General features: G+C 38.8%; 1 protein-coding gene across 1 annotated transcript; it reads left to right on the forward strand.

Moving 5' to 3' along the window:
• On the forward strand, positions 1–25,624 carry LOC140240436 (actin-related protein 5-like). Its single transcript, XM_072320203.1, has 16 exons — positions 1–15; positions 873–986; positions 2,492–2,797; positions 3,923–4,021; positions 4,629–4,822; positions 5,426–5,542; positions 6,616–6,708; positions 15,132–15,209; positions 15,770–15,892; positions 16,790–17,041; positions 18,533–18,632; positions 19,268–19,329; positions 20,689–20,783; positions 21,460–21,661; positions 22,155–22,266; positions 23,552–25,624. Exons 1-16 carry the CDS (start codon positions 6–8, stop codon positions 23,728–23,730), a joined length of 2,136 nt encoding a protein of 711 aa, XP_072176304.1. The 5' UTR covers positions 1–5; the 3' UTR covers positions 23,731–25,624.
• Positions 25,625–27,052: the final 1,428 nt, after the last annotated feature.

Below are 27,052 nucleotides of genomic sequence, written 5' to 3' on the forward strand. Positions count from 1 at the left end.
TCATCATGAATGTTGGTAAGTAAGAAAATGTGGAAGTAATTCTTGTAGGATATTTTCTCTTTAAACTTTTGTGCTGTGAACAAATCTGTAGCAAACAAGCCTGGGCTATGACCTTCAGTATGTTTCTGCCTGAAGTCATATTATCACTCAAAGTCCACAAGTTGTTGGCACTCGTCTTCGTGGGGACCGCTTCGGAATTGTAGTCCCACATGTTTATTATTTCGTAGGTATTGTAAAGGGATTGTGATGATGGAGATGAGCATTGGGGTTTTATTAACCTTTTGTGAGATACCGGTAAGTTTACCAAGAAACCACTTATGAAATAGAAGAATAGTACAGAGCATACTATTTTAAGAGGAATTCAAAGTTTATTAGAATCTAGATGAAAATCAGTATTGGAATTGCTGAGACATCCAAAAACAAAGTAAATTAAACTTTTAGGCTTCTATAAACAAAGCGATCGATCCTATTTAATTTACAATGTGATTATTTTAGATCCCCAGTAGGCCTATTACTAAATAAAAAGGTGGCCGGTGGGTCCCGCGATTTTTTAATATTAAACCGTTAAGCTTTTTATTAGAAATGCTCTTTTTGGGGGATATCTCAGCCATGTTCTAAAACCAATTTTAATCAAATAAACGTTGAATCCCTCTCTTGGAATTACATGCTCTTTCATATTTCATGAGATCGAGGTTTCTCATTATCTCACCAAAAAATATTCATAGAAACCGGAACCTGAAGTTAGGTCTCAACCAAAACTATAACTTAAGGTGATGCACAAAATATGATTGTGATCATGATCATATGATCATATGATCGTAAATACTCTTGCCTTTGCATTTTCATCACTGTTTTTTTTTTCCCCATCTTAGGGGCCGACAACATATTTCCCTTCAAGGATAACTATCTGAAGTTGACTCCTGATTCTGCACACAGCTACAGTCAAGACTTGAAATCCAAGGGTCTTCCTCTCATTATTGATAATGGTAAAATTTATGTCATGTGCTTTTTTCCTTGCCCTTGCTTGTCCATAGCATAATAGTGTGGGCAACTAGTAATGTGAAGCCTAACCCCGAGACGCTCCGTGTACACAGTTACACACTGTGGGAGCGTCCTGAGTCAATAGAGTGCTATATCGGTAAGCTTGAAAAACATACACAGTCTGTCACAGATTTTCGCGCCTCCGTAAGTTTCGAATTTCACTAGAAAAAAACTTACTTTTATACTATGTAGTATACATAAGATTCTTATCTAATTCCTACCATACGTTCACCTTGTTCTTGTTCACACTGGTCCAATGATCTTGAAAAAACGTTTTTTTTACAGGTCCATCTCCTAGCTCCCCATCCCATTCACCATTTTCGAAATCAGTATGCAGTACACACTGCGCACGTAAATATTCATGTGCTGGGCGGAGTCGCAATGCTTTTAGCCTTCTGACAAGGCCTGCGCGCACGTACCCACCCAGAAAGCAACGCAATATACAGCGAGAGGGTTTGCCACAACAGTATGATACGGCCTTGCCATAAAGCTACAGCTGTACAGATGAATTGACGGCCAGCGCATGCGCACAAGTTTCAAATCCATTGACTGTATAAGATGTCGTTCTCCCAAGTTCCTTTCGACCGAGTCGTATTTAACTCATCAATTCGAGCAGAAATGGAATATTTGCAGGACCAAAAGTTGAACGCAGTCAGTCTTCAACATTATAACTTCACCTGTAAGTCTTCATATTACAGAATTTTTGCCATTTCATATTGATATTTAGGCGCTATACTTCGCCTGTCATGATCATATCTGCTACAATCTGCGTGTTGGGGCTGGTCGCAGTTATGTGAAGCCTAACTATTCAGTCATAATGTAGTAATACTTTTATGCTGATCACCAGAATATCTTCAGAGTATTGTCTTTAGGTAGAAATGTGCCCCAGAGTTGCAAGCAAACTTCCCAAACTACTTTCAAGTTTTGCAATAATGAGAAGGAAAAATAATTCATCTTGATTTTCCTTTTTCCTTTCTGCTCTTTCTTCTCCACCTTCTTAATAATTTGCCTTTAATGCTAGAAGTTTTTTGTTTATTCGGCTTAAAGTCAAAACATGTCATTTTTTAGTGTTGTGGTGAAAAGAAATTATGAATTGCGGACATTTTCTTTTACACGTTATTAAAGCACTTACATGTATCTGCATATAAAAACCATATAGAGGGTCTATACAAATGGTCAGGTCTAAATAGGCCTTGAATGGCGATTGAACTCTGTTGATGGAACTCATGACCTAACTTTTTATGAAAAGGAAAAGAGTCTTTGTGGTGTATAGATTTATATGTAAATATATTTGGGTCTCTAGTATGATGAGTACCAACAGAAAAGATAATGCTACATCGTATCTTGTAACCAAAGATAATTTGTTCTTTAAAAAAAATAGTTTTTAACCTTTGCGAATCTAAATTCTATCTTTCTCTCTCTCTTTCTCTCTTTTTCTTTTTTCCTCGAGGATCCTGTTTCAGCCGAGCTGGATGGGCCTGCGAATCTAGTCCTCGACTTTCATTCCGCAACGTGATTGCTCGTCAGCGCGGCAAGAAGGACTCAGAGGCGCAGATCGGCAATGACATTCCCAACATTGAAACGGTGCGGTGGCTGCTAAAGACGCAGTTTGACCGCGACGTGGTGACTCACTATGACGCGCAAGAACAGATCCTGGACCACACATTCCAGCGTCTTGGGATAGATTCTGAGGGCGCTGTTCAGCATCCAGTCGTCATGACGGAGGCTCCTTGCAATCCAAACATTTGCCGACAGAGTGGGTGCACATTGAAACGTATTCATATTGGTTGGAAACAATATGTTTAAATGTCAATTTGTGTGTATCTTCTGTTCTACTCACAGAGATTGTTTTCTGTCAAGGCATAAGCTCTGGTTGAATTAATTGAACACTCATTGAAAAAACAAAAACAAATACCTTAATTCAATCTCAAATAACAGTGCCATTCCACACTATTTTTATGATCTATATTGATGCCTTTAATAGATCTAGTAGAATGGTGGAGGTTTTATTAAAAAAATGTTAAAGAATTGTACATTTTCTTGATTTTCACAAAATGTGCAAATTGGATAAAGAAATTTCATCTCTCATGGACCTCTAACACAAAATCTTCGCTACATTTCCTTTTCTGACAAAATGAAAATGACAGCATTTCTTTTTCCATCACATAAGAGTTTTGTTGTGTTCCAGTGACCTTACAGTTATATATATAAGGGGGAAATAGATGGACACATAGAAGCTACTTTATTGAACAAAAACATGATTTTTATCATGTGTTTGCTTATTCACACACAAGAGGGAGTTTTGTGAGTTGATGACACGACAGTTTCAGCCATTTGCAGAGAATATTCTAGCAAGATCATCAATTTGTAGTCTACAGTTGGTACAGCAGTGCAAAGAGATTGACAGCTCTTAATATTCTCAGTATCTTTTGTACTTAGTATTTTGTCTAAGTAACAAAGATACTGCTGACCAATTACACGGTTCCTGTATCCCACTTTCACTTCCCTTATGAACAGAAATTTGAAAAATCTATCTAGGGACTGTGAGAGAGAGAGAAAAAAATGAATTCACAAAGCTTAGAAGATACTACATACTTCCATGCTTCAGAACTTTGATCTGAAATAGGAAATCGGATACATCTTTCAGAGAAGACTAAAAATTCCAATTCAGCCAAGATAACCAAAAGTGCATATTTTCAAGGATATAGGAAGGTCAACCTATGTGACTTTTTTGTGGGTTTTGTGATGTACAAGTAGGTCATTACATGAACCATTTGCATCCAGGGTATAGCAGTAGTTCCCTGTAGAGTTAGTGCATGGCATGCCCAGCTCCTGTCAGCAGATGCATAATTTTTTTTTTTTTTTTATTTCTGCCATCCAGCCATGTCAGAACTGCTCTTTGAGTGCTACCAAATCCCGAGCTTGGCGTATGGGATCGACAGTCTCTTCAGCCTCTACTACAACTGTCCAGAGAAATCTGGTAAGATGCCCTGGTACAATTTTAATCACATTTCTTATCATGTTTCCTTCTTTTTCATCTTTTTTTCCCCTTGCATTATGCTACATCTTATCCTTTCAAATAAACTGTGTCAGATGAGTGTAAAGCTTGGTGAAAAAAAGAAAGAATAAGGAACATCTCTACATAACAAAGGTTTTAGACAATTAGTGAAACAAATTCTTACTTTTCGTTTATTCTAACATTTTATGTGTTCAAGGTTGTACACTTTGAATGATTAGATGAAGGAATTACTTTGTTAGCACACATATTTGTTTAGCTTGGTAACTTTTGTTTGTGATAGCTAGTATGCAAGTTGCTAAGCTGTCCCAGTAATTTGCTGAATTTCAAATAGAGTTCTTTTTTAACTGTAATGACCACCCCTAAGATATTTTGAAATTATATATTTTAGATTGCAAAATAAGTTAAAATGTATTTTAAAAACATACATACAAACTCTCTACTCATATGAGTAATGATAAAATGTGTATCTTAAAAGTGCTGCAATATTGCATTGAGATGAACAAAATTATTCATCAAGTCCCTAGCACCTTTGATGACATAGTTTCTTGCTTTGTCAATATCTTTACAGCGAGCTCATGCAGTCTCATTCTGTCATCTGGGTTCCAAACGACCCATGTCCTACCGGTCATCAACGGTCAGCTGGACGCCGCAAACTGCAGGCGGTTGAACATCGGTGGCAGTCACCTGACCAGCTACCTGCTGCGACTGCTTCAACTCAAGTATCCGGCGCACCAGTCACATCTCAACCTCAGCCGCGCAGAGGTTAGTGCTCTGGATTGGTGGCACCAACTGCTCTGGGTTGATCGCACTATCTGCTCTTTTGCACCCACATTACGTACATTACACTGTATGTCGTATATTTAGCCATGTATTCTTCCCCCCACACCCCCCCCCCCCCCCCCTTTCTTCCATGTACCAACTCAAACAAAATTGGTGCAAAGTGTAATCTAGTTATGACTGGAAATGCTCCCATTATGTCATCACTGAAGAATGAAGCAGAGGGCAAACTGGGGATTGGAACAGTGAGCACAGAAAATGATGATAAAAAGTATGATAACTGCACAGATGGCAATAAAAATGCGTAGAAAATTTACCATGAATACAATAATAATTGGTATCTAATGATGATGATGTTAGAAGTCATTACACTATGGCTGTCATTACTGGGGATATTTCCTTCTGTTTGAGCACTGCTCTGTTGTTGAAATGCCGTTGAACTATTCAGTAAGAATACAAATCAAAGACACATGCCTTTGCCCTGAATGAGCATTGGCCATTGGCTATGTTTCTACATGTACATGTACAATGTATGTGTATCTGTATCTGTGTTGTTGTTTTTAAATATAATTGCTTCTCTTTCCATAGGAGCTGCTGATGGAACATTCCTACACAGCTGTTGACCCATGGTCAGAGTTTGAGGACTGGAAATCCCAGGACTACTTTGACAAGCACGCTCACAGAATGCAGTTGCCATACACACCAGTAAGGACAGTGTTAATTGCCCAGACGTATAAACAATTGTTGAATTGTTTTTTTGTTTGTTTGTTTGATGTTTTTTGTGAACATTAAATGATTTACAAAATGCTCCTCAAGTGACACACACCTGATGACCCACTGAAGCAGAAGAAATGTTGTCAGTGATAATATCAATGATGAGGATGATGGTGATGACAGTTATGATAATGATGATGGTGACGATGATGATAGTGATGATGGTGATGATGATGATGGTGATGATGATGATGATGGTGGTAATGATGATGGTGACAATGGTGATGATGATGTATATGATGGTGATGATGATGATGATGATGATGATGGTGATGATGATGATGATGGTGGTAATGATGATGATGGTGACGATGGTGATGATGATGATGATGATGATGATGATGGTGATGATGATGATGATGGTAATGATGATGATGGTGACGATGGTGATGATGATGTATATGATGGTGATGATGATGATGATGATGGTGATGATGATGGTGATGATGATGCTGTATGGTCTTCTTTATCCAGGGTAGTCTCTACAGTGTTCCCACTGTTCTACCAGAGGGCACCACCATCATTATTACCCTAGCATTGCCAGGTACCCTATTCAAACACCTGGGTCTAGAGGGACGTGGTGGATAAATGCATCTTGTCTAAGGATACAGGCACTTTTGATGAAATTTGAATGTGTCACCTCTGATGAAGCCAAGAGTCTGTGATATCCACAGTGTCTCCATGTAAATGTTGATGATGATAGTAATGCTGACGATGACAGTGATTATCATTCCTAACTATTATGATACTCTGATTAAAAATGACAGTCACAGCCAAGAGCTGAATTACAATGAAAAGCTTGTTACTTAAAAACTTGTAACATGGCTATCAAACATTTGGCACTACTTAACAAAAATCAACAAGTAACATAAAAATATAACAGTAATGTAATAGGTATATCATGTCTTTTCGACCTGATGTGGGTTTTTACCACTGCAAGTATTTCTAGGGTGGTGTAGTTCTCTCACTCTCTCATTCACAACATCTCAATGTTTGTGCAACAGTTACCTGGCTGGTCTGTTGGCAACACGAAGGAGAGGAGACGGCAATGTATCAGTAGGCTTCAGGATCTGAATAAGAAGTGGAGACAAGAAAAGGTAAGAGGGTGTGTGTGTTGTGTTTGAGTTTGCTTATTTCTTTACTTTTGATTTATTTTGTTTTGTGTTCATTTTCTGTTGTGCTGTTGTAGTTTTTATGCCTCCGCCACGAAGTGGTGCCGGAGGCATTATGTTTTCGGGTTGTCCGTCCGTCCGTCCGTCCGTCATGAATTTTGTGGACAAGGTAACTATATCAAAACCTTTTGAGGTATCCTAATGAAACTTGGCATGTATGTGTATTAGGGGGTGAAGTTGTGACTATCAACTGTTGGGTGCACATGCTCAAGGTCAAAGGTCAAAAGGTCAAGGTCAAATACATAAGATTTTACTATTTCCATCATATCTATGCAATGCCCAAAGATATTTTCTTGAAACGTAGTGTATACATGTATTACTCAATTAAGATTCTCTGGTGAAAGTTTGAGTCATGAGGTCAAAGGTCAAAAGGTCAAGTAAAAATATTAAAACTTCACCTTTTTTCTCTGTACCTTGGAAATTATTCAAGGTCTCTTCATGGAACATACATGTACTGACTGGCAGTGATTATCTAGAGAATTTATGGTTCATGGGGTCAAAGGTCAGGGGTCAAAGATCATGGGCAACACTTCAAAATTTTACTGAATATTTCCCTCATGTTTATGCAATACCAGCAGGATTTTTTTTTTTTACACTAGGTGTATGCATGTTTAACCTAATAGAGATTCTCTGGGAAGTTTTTTTTTTTCTTTTGTTTTTGCCTCAAAGGTCAAAAAGTCAAAGATCAAGTGAAAGTGCTGAACTAAGTTTTTCCTCCATATCTCGGAAGTGGCTCAAGTTATCTTGAAATGTACTACATATTTATGCATCTTCTGCCTGCCTGCTTTATGCATCTTCTGCCTGCTTCTGCTTTTTAGCATTCCTCCCCATTTCCAATATTTTCGTATACTTACTAAGTTTTCTGTAAACTTATCCTTTACTTTGTATAATGAAATTTATGTAAGTACACGTACTGTATTAAATTTGTGTAATATATTTATATATGTTTTTGTTGGAAATGAAAAATAAATGAATGAAAAAAAATGAAAATGACAGTGATTAGCTTATGAATTTTAGGGTCAAAGGCCAGATGAAAATGGTAACAATTTACTATTCAATACAGAAATTGCACTTTTTCTCCATACCTTGAAAATTTCTCAATGCATAAATGTATGAATGGGTCAAAGTCAAGTTAAAGTCCGTAAATCCCAAATACATGCTCTCCTATTTATCCAATTAAACCTAGGTCAAGGAAGGTGAGCATTCATCACATTTGTGACAAACTTGTCATTTTAACATTTTGCCAATTTTGTGAAAATGTAATCACACATTGTCCACATGTACTATTTAGACCTATTAGGAGAATCATGCATTATGGCGGAGGCATACCAGTCGCCATAGCGACATTTCTAGTTGCACACTTAGTCTTTGATTTCAAGTGTGACTATGTCTTGATAAAGGTATAGAGACATTAAACCCCAGAAAAGGCAAATGAAGGTGGTCTGGATGACAATAAAACTAATCTCATATCCATTCAAAAATCAAGTAAGTTTTATAATTATGTTAAATGCTACTGTCCTGAATGTCAAGTCCAAGAATATGTTGAAATCAACACTTGCATTTTTTTTAAAGAAGCATGTTATCATGGTGACTTACATTGGCCTATTACATTCAATTACTCAATATCCTGCATGTTTGATTGTATGTAAACCTCAAAGCTAATTTTCTGGAAATTGTGTTTATATGTTTGTTAGCATAGGTATCATTTTCGTGGCAGATTTTGATCCCAATGTGTTGTGACAAATTATGTATCATTGGATGGTTTCCATGGAGTCTAACAGATCTAATGATATCAAAACCTGTATGTATCAATTTTCAGCAACTGTATTGAGGTGTTCATGGTGGGAAGCAGTGTTATAATTGGGGTTAGAATGTAGTCTTAGGTTAAGGCTAAGTCTAGCCTCATGTACCACGAATTAATGTATTACCGAAGATGCACATTAGTTGAGGAAGTGGCAATTCAGCTGAATATCAGGCTACTTTGAAGTGTATGTAAGGAAAGTGTTTGATGGCAATGTGTGTATATGTATGTGCATGTGTGCATGCATGTGTGTGTGTGCATTTGTGTCTGTGTCTCTGTCAGTGTCTGTGTCTGTGTCTGTGTTTGTGTTTGCGCCTGATTTTCTGCAATGTCTGTGTTTAAGATTTTTTTTTTGATATTATCATTGTGGGAAAGTTGCCAGTAATCAACATGTCTACAAGTTGTATAAAACCAACCAAAAATTTTTTTTTTTCAACTTTCACATAATGATGTTTGTGATGGTTTTTCTGGATCAGTGGTGATGGATGTTTACTAATGTAATGTATTCCACAGTAATATGTTAAATTCAATGTGAGGATTTTGACCAGGTGATCTCTTATGAATTGTAGAACCATGCCAGCTCTTTACACCTCTGATGTTTTCCCTGAAAGTATTACTTTTGTTAGATAAACAAGATAGAATGTTACAACATGAATAACATTGGGTGAAGATTGAACTGTTCTTTTGTATTCATTTGTATTCATCTGATCCATCTGATCCAGCACCTTACAATGCAGCACATCTATATGAAGGTCTTGGTTTCACTTTATTCAGACTTCGGGAATTTGTGATGATGCATGCAAAGGAAACAAGCCAAATAGCTCTATCACACACACACATGCACACACACACACACACACACAAATCCAACTCAATAAATTGTTGATGGTTTTGCAAGCTCTGTTTGATAGCCAACTGTATGTTTTCCATCTGAAGAGGGCTGCATACCTCTACAGAGTTCATAATAACAAGCATTGAGTTATTGAACTGTACATGTCTTTCAAGTATTGTTCAATGGTGTGATCTTTCTCCATTGGCTGGTTCAATCAAGTAGCATACTGTACACATGAAGCTGTACACATGCATAAAATTTGCTATATATGAATGACTGCAGATCTGACACTGTAACAGAATGGCTGATCTCATTTATATATTCATATATAATAATATATATTCACATACATTGTATATATTCATATATTCATATAATCATATATTCATATAATCATATATTCATATATTCATATAGTCCTATATGTAGTATGGACCTGTTGATCATTTGTGATTATTTGTAATTATTTGTAATTATACAGTTACAGACAAGCCTGATTTCACATAGACCATGTACAAAGTACAGCCGGGCCAAAGGCGGGGCCTAAGGCCGGACCCAAGGCCACGGGCCTTAGCCCGGAACCAGGGGCCCAGAGCCCAAGTGGGCCCAGGCCCAGTGGCCTAGGGGGCCCCGGTGGCCCAGGGGCCCAAGGGCTCATGGGGCTCAGGGCTCAGGCCCAGGGGCTCACGGGACCCAAGGCCGGGCTGAGGCCAGGAGCCTGAGTGCTGGCCCAAGGCAGGGGTCCCAGCCAGGGGCCACCAGACTGAGACCACTAAGAGTACCAGTCATGACTTACTATGATAATGATGTGACAGGCCTGTGCGTACACATATTATGTAAATACTGTACGAGCTGAAATTTTCGCATACAGATATTTTCGCGAATTGCTACTTGGAGAACATTTTCGCGTGTTGTTAATTTCACGGTTGCGAGGGTCTAACTGAACTTAGTTATTCGCACATTGTTATTTCCGCGGTTCAAAGGCGATTCGCGAAATTCACGAAAATAAAACCACCGCGATAATTTCAGCTCGTACAGTACACTGTACAGGGCTGTGCATATTATGTAAATACACTGTACACTAACTATACACAGTCATGACTTGCTGTTGTAATGATGTGACAGGCCTGTGCATACACATACATTGTATTATGTAAATACACTGTACACTAACTATGCACAGCCCAGTCGCTGTATAAATCGCGACAGGGCTGTACCTGAGCAGCCCACAACACAGAGCAAACACAAAGCAAATTTTACGATTGCATTTAGTTTTGATACTTGACATCATTTTTTGTCACCTCAAATGCATCAAAGACAATCTTTATTAATGAGACTTCATACCGTAACTGTTTTCCTGGGGTTATTTGTGGGAATTCTGGTTCTGGGTACTATTCGCAAATCTAACAACATGTGAAAATATCAACTCCTGATCATGTAACGTGCATGTGTACATTTCTGTGTTCACTGCTGTATTCCATGAACATGAATTCAACAACTACTGTTATATCCTGTAATATGAGCTGCCAGGACAAAACTCACATATGCTCTGATTCTGTATAGCAATCACTTTCAAAGCAATGTATTGATACATTTCTGCCAGCTAAAAATTCTTAAATGTTGGTTCACCCATGTGAACGGGTACAGAAACTGAAGCCTAGGTAGTGGGTTAAGCAGAATTGCTGCTGTCCTTGCAGTCCACTCATATGTTTTCATGTTAGTCTAAGGGTGCGTTCGAGCGCTCTAAAGCGAACCAAAGCGAACTGAACTAAAGCGTACCGTACCGTACTGGGCCAGTTTGGGAGCGTTCGAAAGCTCTGTGGAGAAAGCGTACCTCTCGAGTTATTTTTAGAAAAGGTCACGCTTGTTTGTAGCGAGAAGGTCATTCACCTTGCGCTTGACCTACTTACAGCTGCCCCGAACAAAGAGAATGATGTTTTTGCATTGTGACGTATGCGCATGATACGCTCATGCTTTACAACGAACTTTTGGTACGCTTTGGTACGCTTTTGGAGCACATCGGGAAGTGATCCACTTTTGGCTCGGTACAGTACGGTACGGTACACTTTAGGAGCGTTCGAACGCTCCTCTAGCGCGGTACGGTACGGTACAGTTCACTTTAGGAGAGCGCTCGAACGCGCCCTAATGCTAGTTTGTGGCAATAAGAGAGTATGCCAAGCAGTTTGCCAAGCAGGGATTCAGCTGGATGTCGAAAGTGATTAGCCATTCTGATACTTGAATTTAACAATACCATTTAACAATTCCATACCACCTAAAACCCCAACCCTATCAAATTCTTTAGAATTTCTGCTATCAAAACAATGATTGGATAATCTGCAGACAAAGTAGATTTTTTCTGTCACAAATCTGCTGTTACTGTGTTATTACCTCCGCCAAGGGGGAAGGTTATGTTTTCGTGACCGTTGGTTTGTTTGTTTGTTTGCTTGTTTGTTTGTTTGTTTGTTAGTTAGTTAGTTTGTCTGTGTGCAAAATAACTCAAAAAGTAGGTAACGAATTTGCAGGAAAGGTTTAGATTGATGCAAGTAACAGATGATCAAATTTTGGTTGTGATCTGAGAATTTTGGAGGAATTTATGAAGGATTTTTGATATTTTGGCAGGTAGGGTCAATAAACTTGGGAGTTCAGGCTGCGCGTATTTGAGGTTTGCATGCGCGCACTAAAGTGCGTGCTCTAGTTTCTGCCAGGGCGAGGCGCGCTGTGCAGCTGAGGGTTTATGACGTAGCAAAGGCTTCTACAGTATATTGGGAAATTGGGCGACTTTCAGCACACAATGCTATAACTATATATGGGTGGAAATCACTTCTATGGAAGAACAAGATCAGTGGTGGAAATGAGCTGCATGCTTGGTGGAGGTCTGCGCTCTCAGAGTGCTTCTGTAGTTTTGAATGTCTTCCTCTGTGAAAAATGTGAAATCAATGAAAGGAAAAAATATGGTACCTGGTAAATATTAATAGCTGTGCACATTATTCACACATGTACTATACAATGTATGACAGTAGCATATATTCACTCACAAAAAACACTGATACATGTAAAGGAGTTAAAGAATCAGCAGACATAGTTTTACAAGATGTATTGCAGAGTTCAATTAGTATTAGTAGTAGTAGTAGTATTAGTATTAGTAGTAATAATAGTAGTAGTAGTAGTAGTAATAGTAGTAGAAGTAGCAATGATAATAATAATGATAATAGTGGCTACTTGTATAGCGCACAGGTCCGCTTTTTAGTGCTCATGACGCTTCATAAATGAAAAGATAGATATAACACATGTTCAAACATGACAACAGAGAAGAAAATGGCAAACAACAACAAACACATACCAGATAAAGAATACAATTGTTCCGAACATCATAGACTGCAATTATAGTCCTCAGTGTGAGAGGAATAGGTAAAGTTTTGAAGTTTGGATTTGAATGTTTCTGTAGATGACAATTATAGCTGTACACACAGAGAAAATGTTCCAGTTAAAGAGGAACGTAGTCATACAAAGTGTATGTATTTCACATTTTGCAGTATTTTCAATCTTTCATATCCCTATGCAATGGGCATAATGGCCTCATTTGCATATCATTTGCATAGTATGCTATCATGGGGTGTGAAAGTATGCTGAGTGTTGACATATAGGTCATCCACTCATTGTATCCCCCGAACATAGTTCGGAGGAAACTATGGATTTGGCCTCGTTGCGCCGCGTCCGCCGCAGAGATTTTCTTGTGAGCACTCTACTGGCTGCAGTTCTTCTTAGATCATCTTCAAATTTGGCATGAAGGTGTGTTATGGTAAAACGAAGACGCCTATTGTTTTTGGTGATGGTGCCCTCGCTTGTTCCGTCTTTATACATGAAAAAGTAAATTTAACAGGGTTTGTTTGTGTGTGCGATGCTGGCCTTGCTTCGTGACCAATTTTTTTTATGCCTCCGCCAACGAAGTGGCCGGAGGCATTATGTTTTCGGGTCGTCCGTCCGTCCGTACGTATGTCAGTCCCATTTTGTTTTTGTCGATATCTCAAGAACCGTGTCGTGGTTTTACATCAAACTTGGTATGAGGGTATATCCTGGGGGGATAATACTTTATTTGGATTTTAGGGTTACGGGGTCGAAGGTCAAAGGTCACAGGTTATTTTGTGAAAAAAAAGGTTGAAAATTCATGTTTTTCTCCATATCTCGCAAATGGTTCAAGGTATCTTCATGGAACTTAGTATATGATATGCTTGTTTCAATGGGCAGTGATTATCTAGGGAAGTTGGGGGTCATGGTTCAAAGGTCAGGGGGTCAAAAGTCAAGGTCAACTCCTCAAAATATCACTACTTTCCTTATATTTATGCAATGCCTGAAGGTTTTTCTTTTTTTTTAACTTGATGTATGCATGTATTACCCGATATATATTCTGTGGGAAGTTTCTTGCCAAAAGGTCAAAGGTCAAAAGGTCAAGTGAAAGTGTTGAATTGCACTTTTTCCTCCATATCTCAAAAGTAACTCAAGGTATCATCATGAAACTTACATATTTATGCATGTTCAACCTAACAGTGATTCTCTTTGGAACTGTGAGGTCAAAGGTCAAAGGCCAGGTTTAGATAATGCTATTTTCCCATTTGATACTGAAATTATACTTTTTCTCAATACCTTTAAAATTACTCAATGCATAAACTTATAAAAGGGTCAAAAGTCAAGTAAAAATCATCAGTTCCCCAAATACCTGCACTCTGACATTTTTAATCATTCATCCAATTGAACCTAGTTCTAAGAAAGTGAACATTCAGCACATTTGTGGCAAACCTGTCATTTTGATATTTTGCCAATTGTGTGAAACTGTCATCACACGTTGTCAAGACATTGTACTATAGACCTATTAGGAGAACCATGCATTATGGCGGAGGCATACACCAGTCGCCGTAGCGACATTTCTAGTTACCTCTTATTGTTTGTCACCACCATGACGGTAAGAGTCCCCAAGATACATAGTACAGTTTTTGTTTACTTATTATTTCTCATTGCTTCTCATTTCATTTGTTGTTGTGGTTGTATGTATAATATCTAATGGCTTTCTCTGACTTCTCATTAATATCCTCATAGATATGGTCATGCAACTATATAATTTTCTTGTTATTTGGATGATTATTTTTCTAATCTATGTATGTTTACAAACTCAAGAACACCCTGTGGCCTTGAAAAAATGTACTAGAATATTTCTACTGCATAAAATCGAAATGATTCATCAATATAGATGCCCTGTGCCTGTGAACACAATGGTTCTGCATCTGAAAATCTTCAACTCTGTATTGAAGTAGAGAAAGAGATAAAGATAGCTGATAGGTAAAAACATATATTACATGTACATGTATTGCCTTAACCCTAACTAGGCCGCCCCCCCCCCAACATTCCATGTGATATGTAGCCATCGCGAAAAGCTGTTGCCGCAATGTTTGGTGACTTTTTTTCTTTTGAGTCTCCTGCATGAATGCCTGTATGAATTCTTCCCAAAATGCCATCTGCAGGGCAGTGTGCTCATTCTCAGATCATTTTTTTTTTCTGTCTAGACAGAAATCTAGTCAAGATTAATGGAACGACTGTTGAAAACAGTGTATGTTAGGGAAAGATTTACATGTATTCATATTGGAAGTAGTAAAACATTACTTGATGTAGAACAGGAATGTTCTCAGCTTTCTGCATAACTCTCCACTAATCTTATGTCACCAGCTAACGGGGGCAGAGGAGAAGCTGCGCTCCCTGGTCAACATTCAAAACACAGCAGAAGACAGCAACGACACACAGAAGGTTAGTGCAGGTACATTCAAACCTACAGCGGCCACCCAAGGGAGGTAAAAAAAACAGTGGACTTATAGACAGGTGGCCACTATAGATAGGTTGGCAGCCATTCGTGATTTTGCTGCATGTAATAGACATGTGCATATTCATAAATGCATGTGTATATGGGTCTGTGTAATCATGCATTGATGAATTTTCATTAACAGGCACTACTTTCAGTTAATCTAAGTCCAAAGAGTATGTTTTTGTTTTGTTTTTGTTTGTTTTTTTGTCGGATCTTGTGACAGAAAGGCTAAACTGTCGAACAATACACCAGACTAATGATTTTGGTTATAAGATATTGGAGAACTAGAACGGCTAGATGCACATTAGTAGTTTTCATGTGGACAGTAATTTCATTGAATGTATTGAGAGAAATACTGAATAGAAATAATATGTATGCATGTTTTCCTTTTAAGTGTTAGAGTGTTAGTAGATGAATACTTCCACTGTTTAAATATCAATGTGATGAAATTTAAAATGAAAGAACAAATTGATGAAGCACCAGTGTTCGCCCTTCTTCCTTGCAGAAAATGCTGAGGACCTTAGGTCTCAACTCTCTTGACGACCTGAAGGGCTATATAGGCATGCTCAATGCTTCCATCCAGAGGGCAAAGGTCAGCCTTGGTGGCAGGGAAAGCATCGTGGATCAGGTATTTTGGTGCCTTGTTCATTTCATTGGATTAGAGGGATTTAGTCCAAGTGTTATAACTCAAGGGTGGTATTCTGAAAATCTTCCTATTAAAGTTTCTTCCTAAGTTTCTTCCTAAGTCAGAAAGTTAGGAAGTGCCAAGGAAAGACAAAATTGGTATTCTGAAATTTCTTCCGAGGCATTTCTTAGTGCAAATCAGACCATCCTTATCGATCTTGTTTCAAGAAGAAAATTAACAATTTCCACCATGGAGATCACATACATTGCATGATCTTTTTTCTTTTTATTTTTTCTTTTTTTTAAAGAAGTAGATAATCTATTAAATATCAGCTGACTAGTGATATCTGCACAAAATAAAAACACAGCAAAATATTATATAGAATTAAAAATATGATGTTGGTGATTAAGAAAATCAATCAACTGTATAAGCCAGTTGTGGGTTCCACTTTGCACATGAGCAGAAAAGTGTCATTTGTACCAACAGGGCATGTTGGTTTGTAAACTCACTTGAGGTAATCATCTGTGATGTTATGATTATTCAAATACCCAGTAATCCACATAAATGGTGCTAGCACATTCACCTGACAGCAAAGGTGATATTTGCCAGTATGAATTTAGAAAAGGATTGTTCATACATTCATTGCAAAGTAATAAATGGATGCTTTTCCAAGTGCTAATTAACAGACCAGTGTGGTCACCTGGTCTACATAAGTTCATCCTTAGATGACCATGATTGTTGAATTCCATGAATTGTTACCAGACAAGCCTATTGTATGCATTATGTTGGTTTGAAAATGTGTGAAGTGCCTAACCAATAGAGAAAGAAATGAAACGTCATTCATAGCCAAGAGCACATAAGCTAACTCTGAACTGGTTTTAATATCAAATGTCTTCCCAGCCGACGTCAGTCAACGTGTGGCCCAGCCTTGACCTCCTTGGATCCGACCAGGAGCTCCTCAGCCAGGCGGAGCGCAACGCCGTACGGAGGCAAGAGCTCGTGGAGGCCTTCCACCAGAACAGCCTGCGGGCCCGCTGGGTCCAGCAGGAGATCGACGGGCTCCTGCAGGAAGGCACCAGGCTGGTGGGCCAGGGTAGCCCCAAGGAGGGCGGACTGAAGAGATGGACGGAGCAGCTGAAGGAGCAGAAAGAGGTAAGGGGAATGGGGAGGGGGAAGGGGGAGGGAGGGGGTTGCCCATCAACCCAGAAACCCACAAACAAACTGACAGCATCCCTAGGACACTGACCACCCATCAACAGTTTTGGTGCTTTATGCTGAGTACAGTAAGTGATAATGATAATAAAAATGACACTAGCCATCATCATCCACATTATCACCATCATTCATAATCATAAGTATTTGCGTGTACAGCCAGTTCACCATTGTAGGCGCCATCATTTTTTGTGTTGTTATTGCAGTTTTTCTACATCCTTGAAGTCCCTTTGCAGCTGTTGTATTCCACAATCACTTAATGCTACATGCTGTAGACCAAGATGCTGTAAACACACAAACTTTCGTGATGCATTCATTTTCATGCATTTTGCCCTTCTTTTGGCTGGCACAAATTCTAAAACCCGCAAGAATATCTTCACAATTTTCTCTGCACACTTTAGATGGATTGACAATTGTGCAGTGTGAATTCAAGAGCCCGCAAATGCGTTTTTTAGCTGCACAGTGCAAAAAATTAATTGCGCAAAGATATGGATGATTGCCGTAATTAGCATTTTGTTGTTATTGGTTTGTTTGTTTTTTTCAATGTTATGAAAGTGCAGTTCTGTGCATTTGCTCATGGTCACCATGACAATTAGGTCTCTCTGATTGTCAGGGTGGCAGGTGGTTGTGTCTCTGGCATCATCTTGTTAAAAGTCTGTTAACAGACAGGATCATATTGATGAAGATGACCTAATATAAAAAGAGGATACATCAGGAAGGGGCATGGGAATGGATGGATAATGAGGTCAAGATGGACAAATACCATTCTCACACAATGAAGATTAGCATTTTAGTGGTATACCCCTGCATTGCCAAGTACTGGTATCCATTTTGTTCCCCCCCCCCCCACCCCCAACCTGGTGAAGAGGGTCCTCTTTGGGAAAAACATCTTGTCAAATGAGTTCCCACCAGCTAAGATTCGGACATAAACATCCTCCATACGACTTTAGATTCGCTTTTTTTTTTTTCACACTCATGTTTTTAAATGATGTCATGAATATCTTTTTAATTGTGATAATTGTCTATTGTTGTTTTAAAGCAGTAGGAATTTAAATGAAACATCTATCTCTGATAAGGTTTTACTTTGAATGTAAGAGAGATTTAACACGATCTGTTTGATTTGGATGTGGATTGCTGACTGCATACAAATACCCATGTACTTTGAAAGCAGTTTTAGAACATTTCACAACCTTTATGAAGTCCATAGATAGTGAAAAAAAAGCAAATTTGTGGAATAAAAGCTACATATTTCTGTATGTGCGCCCCTTTAAATCTCTTTTTCCCTTCTACTACTTTTCTCTCCCCCCCCCCCCCCTTTTTACTGATGTCTGTGTCTTTGATATATCTGTCTGATTTTTCTTTCTCTCTTTCCCCTCTCCTTGTCTGTTTTTCTGTTTGGTATATCTTTCTTTGTCTCTTTCTGTCCCGTAGGAGCTTGGGACATGCCACGCCCAGTGGCAGCATATCAAGGAGAGCCTCCTTGGCCTGCAGGAGCCCAAGGATGCGGATACCATGGATACGGACCAGGAAGGTAGGATGGCCATGGTAGTCTGTGTTGCCTGACACACAGCTTTCCAATCAGACGTCTTGAGTTACTTATGGTTATGTGGACTATCGATGAAGAATTGAGAGAAATTCAGATTTGAAAATTTTCGAGTTAAAAAACAGATCTATATTGAATGTTGAATCTAAATGGCATAAATATACATAAAAGTCTCAATTCATTTCAAGTGATTTTGTAAAGTCAAACTGATTATCTTTTAAATAGTAAAGATAATGTACTCTGTTTTCATGATGCCATGTTTAAACAATTCTTTGTTATTCCCTGAGTTTTAAGGCCCCCACCCAAAAAAAAAAAAGCAAAGAGAAAGGAAGAAAATCTATCAAGATGGCACTTCCAATGCAATGACACTCATCAAATATATAATTAAAATTTGCAATCTAGATATTTGACTAATCCTTCAGTTACATATTCAGTTGTCCATATAGTTGTTGTTGTTGTTGTTGTTGTTTGTGTGTGTACAAATTACAGATATCATGTTCTTTGATAATCAACACCTTCAATCGTGATGAACCTGGTATTTGACTAAACCTCCCACAGTGCTTTGTGAGTATTAGAGGTCATGACCTTCCACGGGCTGTTTACTTTCATCCTTTCCCTCACAGGGGACAACGATGAAACTACAGCTGGCGATCAGGGCTCCGAGTGGGCGTACATTCAAGCCATGGTTGGTCTTCCTGTCTTGCTGCTTCTATTTTGTGCAATGAATTTCACATTTTGTGCAACCAGAATCCAGTGCTTATTGTTTTATTTTGTCTCTTTAATCATTCCCACCCCATTCCCATCATCTCTGGAGCATTGTATTTCACCTCATTGCTCTTAACCCATTGAGAATGAGCTGATTTTGCAACAACATGCTTTTCTCATAAATGACTGTTCGAGTATACTCAGGACTAGTCTTCGACTGGTTGAAGGGAAGGTAAACCCAAAAAGCAATGTGGATGGAGTGAAAGCAGCAACATTAGTAGAACACATCAGTGAAAGTTTGAGGAAAATCGGACAATCGATGCAAAAGTTATGAATTTTTAAAGTTTTGGTGTTGAAACCTCTGGATGAGGAGACTACTAGAGGATATGACGTATGATTGGACAACAATACAAAGAAAATATAAAGGAAATTCAACAAAAAATTCACTTTTCTAGAATTATGAAAGAGCAATGGACCAACCTCTTTCAGAAAGCAGGGGGAATAATTGCTACCCCTAACGTATGTCAATATCAAGTTGATGGAATTTGTAATTTTCATGAAAAATGGATTTTTGTAGAATTTTCTTTATATTTTCTTGGTATTGTTGTCCACTCATACGTCATAACCTCTAGTAGTCTCCTCGTCCGGCGGTTCCAACACCAAAACTTTAAAAATTCATAACTTTTGCATCGATTGTCCGATTTTCTTCAAACTTTCACTGATGTGTTCTACTAATGTTGCTGCTTTCACTCAATCCACATTGCTCTTGGGGTTTATCTTCCCTTTAAAGTCCCTAAGCATCACTACTGTATGCTGAAGTCAGACACCCCAATTATGGGATCAACTTGAACAGAGTCAAAGTTAACAAAGCTATATCTTTATATCTTTTTGCAAACCTTCAAGCAAAACAGGAAAACATTTTGAATTCTATGTGAGCAGAGATTTTAGACAGTTACACCTCAAAGGGGATGTTTTTTCTAGTAACAAAAAAACAAAGAAAGACAACAGAAGACTATGCAATTTTACTCAAATTTTTGTTTGGGTTCTGCAGACTGGTGATTTCAGTGTTGTTGCATTTGTATCCATGCTTTGATTCTGTGGAAACCTTCACTTGTCATTTTATTTTAACTCTTTGAAGATAAATCCCTGGGGTCAGAGACTAGACTGTTGAATATTATGCTTTTATAGAATGTAGCAAAATATAGCATATATACATAGTGTTCAAGTTTGTGATCTATGTCATGGATGATGGAATCGAGATAACAGATTTCTGTAAATGAATAAAAAGACTTTTTGACAGGAGAGTTTGATGTGTGTTTTACTTACATCTTCCTGACAGGAGGATGACGCAGAGGGATTCAGTTTTGAGGCCGAGCAGGAAAATCTGTCGGAACTGGACAAAATCTTATCTGTCTTCGACCAGGAAGTGAATAAGTATGTTTTACTCATGACCCGATTTGGTGTATCAAATTTGACATAGACATAAGACATTATCTTTGATGTAGGCATAATCATTGGCCATTTGTGATAGCTGATGGAGCAATAAGCCATTTGTATTGCTACTCTATATTATGTATTCAAAGAATGCATTGCTGTATTAAGTTAGTTCTTTTTCACTTGATGTGATATATACTTTTACATGTATAGTCTTTGTGTAGTGCAGGGAAACAAACCAGAAGCGTATTGCTATTGTTTCCCTGTACTGTTTGCAGTGGCTTTTAAGAAGGATTAATATAACATGCGTGAAAAAGTAACATTTTGTCAAATCACTTCAGGACGAAATATGTTCATAATTAAGTATAATTAAAAGCATAATTAAAAAGATTGAAATCACTGTTCAGATGTGAAAGAGTTGGGCTATTGAATGGATGCTCAGTTTCCACTTACCTATATCTGTCTTAGCTTTTGGAGTTCATGAAAACAGCAGTGAAGATGAAACTTCTACCTATTGAGGTAGATATGCCATAACACACCATATGAGCATCCAAACCTTGGATTGTATGTGGTCCATTCGTTCCTAGATATTAAAATGCCATGGAATCAGTTCTGCCTGAAGTCTATAAGTATCCAGTGACAATTACCCCCTCCCCCATCTCTTCCAACACTGCAGAGAGAATCGGTCGCCGGTTGGCCAGCGCATGACCTTTGACCTGGCAGAGTACTACCAAGTGGTGCTGGGCGTGGAGAGGATCCGGGGGCCAGAGATCCTGTTCCAGCCGAGCATCATGGGGCTGGAGCAGGGTGGACTCGGGGAGACCATGGAGCATGTCCTGAGGCTGTACGAACCGGAAGTCCAGAACAAACTGGTTCAGGTAATGGCATGAATCGATGATGCATGAGCAGGCTGGGTCAAAAGTTGCATTGTGCGTAAAAATAGAATCCAAGTACTGTAAAACGAGGAACGTTCGCATGCAGTTTGATTTCGCAAATTTTGATCCAACTACACCCCCCGTACTGTCCCCCTTGATCCAACTTCACCCCCCGTACTGTCCCCAGCCCCTCTTGCACATGCATTCAAGCTTGGGTTTTTGTTTTGTTTTGTTTTGTTTTTCTGTTAACCCCTGTGACCTCATCAAACGTTCTGATATAGACAAGACAATTGTATTCCTCAGCATAAGTATATGACAAGCCCATATTATATCATACTAATTTGTTTCACAAATTCAAAGTGTACCCTCCTCGGTATCATATGTTTTGTAATACGTAGTTCCTTTGTTAAATTTTGCTGATGAAATACATGTAGTTGAGTAACTGATAAATGAAATGGAATTAAGTAAAACTGCACATTTTCTGTTTGTGATGCAGAATGTGTTTCTCACCGGGGGCAACCTGAACTTTCCCAACATGGTGGAGAGAATAGAGACAGAGCTTCGTGCCATGAGGCCTTTCCAGTCCTCTTTCAAGGTCCGACGAGCAGGTGCGTCTAAAATTCACCGTCCACCTCGTTGCCTCCTCCTGTCATTGTCTTTCGTCTTCATATCCCTTCAGCTTACTTGTCACATTTGCGGCAAGTTGGAGTTTTATCATGTCAAGTTTTGCAGTATTGTGATTGTGATCAACTGATTACCTCTGTGCTTTTTAAGAATTAAATGAGGGTCGGAATGAAAATGAAATAAAGAGGGCTGGGGAGCATGCACACCAGTAGATGTGCTGTCTGTAGCACTGAGAAACTTTATCAGTTCATTGTGCAATATATATAAGCCAGTCAGAGTTCATGAACACATTTGTACGAATAACCTTCTTTTTTTTTTCCTCAGTTAGTTCCAATCTCCACTTCATGCAGTTGACACATAATTCTCGGCATCACCAATACCTGGGTGCTGTGAGGTGGGCATCGCTTTAGATGCATTATTAAATAGCTCAAGTGACAAACTTGCAATTGGTTTTGGCGGCATGTGCACTCGGGTCACATTCGGTATTTATCCAGAGGTATTTTTTGTTGAAGATTTCTTCGCTTTCCATCATGTGACCAGCACACTGAAGCCTTGCAGTAGTGAACCATGTCTCTAGTGACCGTAAATCAGTAAAATTTAGAAGTTTTAAACTCTTTTTTTTTTTAAGCTTCATTCTAACCAAAGAACAAAGCAGCAATGAAAGAAAAGCAGACAAAAATTGTGTTGAAATGCATGGGAACTGAGACAAGCGCAAACCAACCAGAAGTGACAATGCTCCCAAGGAATCCCACAGTGTATCTGTGACAGGGCTCTGCAGCGTGCGCAGAAGTGTTTTTGCGCATTGGCAATACCAAGAATTAAACACTTCTATCGACTCTATTTCATGGAAAATCATGTGGTATTTTAGAGATAATGTCTGATGTGAGAGGAAACATACAAATCGATCCATTCACAGGGTTTAAAATGCTACGGAGGGAGGTTGTGATCTAGAGACATTATGCCAAATTATTGTATTTTACTCATTATTTTTTTCTGTAAAATGTTATGACAGGTTGTTGGTTTACGTGTCTGTTTTTTTTTTTTTTGGGGGGGGGGGGAGGGCCAAGGCAAAGTTGTTTTATTGTGAGTAGTTCAACTTCATTCAAGCTGTGTTCTGTCCGTTGGTTTTGTGAAATCATTTTTTGGAATGATAAAGGGATGCAATTTCTCTGAGGTGCAATGACCAAGATGACTAGATTTGTGCCAGAGACATTTGACAACAGTAACTGCATCATCTTATTATTATTATCTTGTGCAACATCTAATCAGGAAATCCATCCCTTGATGCCTGGCTTGGGGCGGCAAAATGGGCGACCGACCCGGCTAACCAGTCGCTGTTCATCTCGCGGGCGGAGTACGAGGAGAAGGGCGGCGACTACCTGAAGGAGCACCACGCCTCCAACAGGTCGTTCTCCGCCCCCGGCATCGTTCTGGGCAGCAGGAGGTGACCGATACCCCACCCTGCTCACTGAGTGACCTGTTGCTAAAGTTTGTACAGGAAGACTTGGAGGCTGTTATCTTGTGCCTGTTTTCTTCTTCTTCTATTTTTGTTCACACAAACAATCGACTGCTGGAGTATGACATCATCAGGATTTGGACTCTTTGCTAGATCCAGATATTCAAGCAACTCTGTGCAGAACAGGAAGCGCATCAGTGCAAGCAAATCACAGGCAAGGACGTTGGTACAATGTATGTGGTTGTCCTCATTCGCAAGGCATTATGGGAGTCCCATTATGGAAGGATATTCACTCATTCAACCTGTCGAGGATGAGATCATTTTGCTTTATAAACTGTTTATATGGATCCTAATCAAATGATTGGTTGAGAGCAATCATGTGACAGGTCTTTAATTTTGCCTAACATGCCCAGTGGGCATTAGTTTTTACCATCGACTGCCTACTAATGACCGGTACTAACAACCGCTCAGAGATATGCATATGACTATGGCTTACCGTAGTCACGCTCAAAACGACATCACAATTGCGTACTTTTTCATCGTCACCCAACTGAAATCATGTTATCACAGCATTATTTCACAAATTTCTTATGCATATGTGTCCATTATAGAGCAAATATTTACAGTTTTTGCAGGCGTAAAGAAACTGTTTTTTACCTTTAAGCCATGGCACGCCCAGTTCAGATACATGTATGTAGTGCCTCGAGTGGAACTGTGAGTTCAGCTGTGTTTGTTTCTTGATGTTTGTTCCCTGAATGCAAGCACAATGTGTGTATTCCAAATGCACTTGTGTAGCAGAACACAAATATAGTCAGTGCCAGTGTGGAGATGTGTGTGTGCCATATCATTATGCATGGGTTCATACACTGTTGAGTTTGAATCTAATTGACCTGGCAAATATAGGAGCCGTATCAGAGCAATTACCTCAGGGTTAGAGTTTGGTTTAAGGTTAGGATTAGGTTCAGGATTAGGATTAGGGTTAGGGTCAGGGGAAGGGTTGGGGTAATTGTCCAGGGGGGTAATCGCCCCAGACCCATAGGAGCAAATAAAACTAAGTTGTTGACCGATATTTGCAATTTGCCACAGGATCTATAACGCCCAGTACTATCTGAAGGGCAGGCGATGAGGATAGATTACCGAGTCTGCAGTCCCATCCAAGGAGTCACAACAGCTTCATTCAATTGAGATGCTTTTGAGATTTTCAGTTGTTGTGCATCGTTACGATTGCTGTTACTACTGCAGTGGCAACAACGCAGATACTCACACCTGAATCTACCGCATCAGCCTGCAATTTTACTGCAAAAGTCACACAGCATTGCAAATCTATGAATCAAGCTCCATGAAAGGTGGACTAGACTTTTAGTTGAAGAAAATGAGGAAGAATGTCTGCCTATCAGTAGGATAATCAAGTCTGCCCTTAATTCACTTCAGGGTCAACTTCTTTTAGTGGGTTCTCTTGACAATTGGGCACAGTATTGGGAAATCAAAGAAGCCATTGTCACGTGTAAGTGTGATTTATTGCAGAGTACTGTACGAGCTGAAATTTTCGCAGTGGTTTTATTTTCGCGAATTTCGCGAATCGCCTTTGAACCAAGAAAATAACAACAAGCGAAAATAACAACGTGCGAATAGATAAGTACAGTTAGACCTCGCAACTGCGAAATTAACAGCACATGAAAATGTCCTCCTAGTAGCAATTCGCGAAAATATCTGTACGCAAAAATTTCAGCTCGTACAGTACTCCTACCTTTCATTCAGTCATTTTGTGAAGTTTGATTTTAGAGACAACATGTTAGGTACTGCATTCTGGAACTCTTTTCCTTACTTCCTTGCATGTCAATGTATGTATATATAAATGTACAATAAAAAACATTTGTATAAAGCAACTCTATTCCTATTCAGAGTCATTATTTTTCATATTCTTCTTTACATTCAATAGATAGTCATTTAACATACACGTCAAAATTCATGTGGCTGCGGTGATATGAAACAGAAAGCCACAACTATAAAGCAACTCTATTCCCATTCCGAGTCATTATTTTTCATATTCTTCTTTACATTCAATAGTCATTCAACATACACTGCTAACTTCATGTGGCTGCAGTGATATGAAACAGAAAGCCACAACTTGTAGACTACAAACCTAAGAATTTATTGAAAACTTGATAAGACAAGCATATATTTATTGTGTGTGTGTGTGTGTGTGTATGTGTGTGTGCGTAAACAGGAAGTTTGCACCTCCTTGGTGCAAATATAGATTGTAGAAGAATAGGACATATTCAAAGTCTAGTAGTTTCAGTCCTACATACCCATTTCCATGTTTGTGATTTAGATAACGTACTACAGTATTCAGCTCTACCTATAATCACACTATTCCGTGTTCGTGCAGGAAAGCACTGGAAATACAGTGTACAAGGGAATCCATATATTTCATTAGTCAGTTCAAAATCGGCTCATTAGTGCATGTTTTGAACAGATGACCTTTCTTTTTTCTCAGCTGACTAGACACTTCACTCGTTTTCTAAGCAGCATAATGCAGAAGCTTGCCCAACATAGAATTTGTGGAATTCATGTTCAAAGAATGAACTTGTGTAAATATAGACATGACCAGAATGGCCCATCACTGAACACAATATGGGGAAGCAGCCTTTTTATTGTTTTGCATGAATGCATTTACAAACTTGTTTTTGTTAATATTGCCAATTAATGGAACACTCTTTTTTTGTTGCTGTCAGGTGGATGTGCTGGCAAGCACCATTTATCATGAATAATCACATCATAGATGCTTATCTTACTGAATTTAAAGAAAACCAAAACCCAAAGAGAAGTGTGAATTGAGTGAAAGCAGCAACATTAGTAGAACACAACAGTGAAAGTTTGAAGAAAATCAGACAATCGATGCAAAAGTTATGAATTTTTAAAGTTTTGGTGTTGGAACTGCTGGATGAGGAGACTACTTGAGGTTACTGTAAAAGTGGATATTTTCGCACGACAGGTAAGAAGAGTTTCGCGTGTTTTTAATTCCGCGGAATCAAGACATCAGCTACTGGAACATATGGCACGCAAAAATATTCGCTTGTTTTTATTTTTGCGCTAGCTACTGGTTGCGCGAAATGCGCGAAAATTTCCACTCTTACAGTATGACACGTGTGATACACGCCATTAAAACTGCATTGGAACTGCTGGATGAGGAGACTACTAGAGGTTATGACATACTGTATGTGTGATACACGCCATTAAAACCAAAACAACAACAATATGTGTGGACAACAATGTAAAGAAAATAAAGGGAATTTATTATTTTTTTTTAAATC

The sequence above is a fragment of the Diadema setosum genome, chromosome 17 (genome assembly GCF_964275005.1).
Source record: "Diadema setosum chromosome 17, eeDiaSeto1, whole genome shotgun sequence".
Classification (NCBI taxonomy): Eukaryota; Metazoa; Echinodermata; class Echinoidea; order Diadematoida; family Diadematidae; genus Diadema; species Diadema setosum.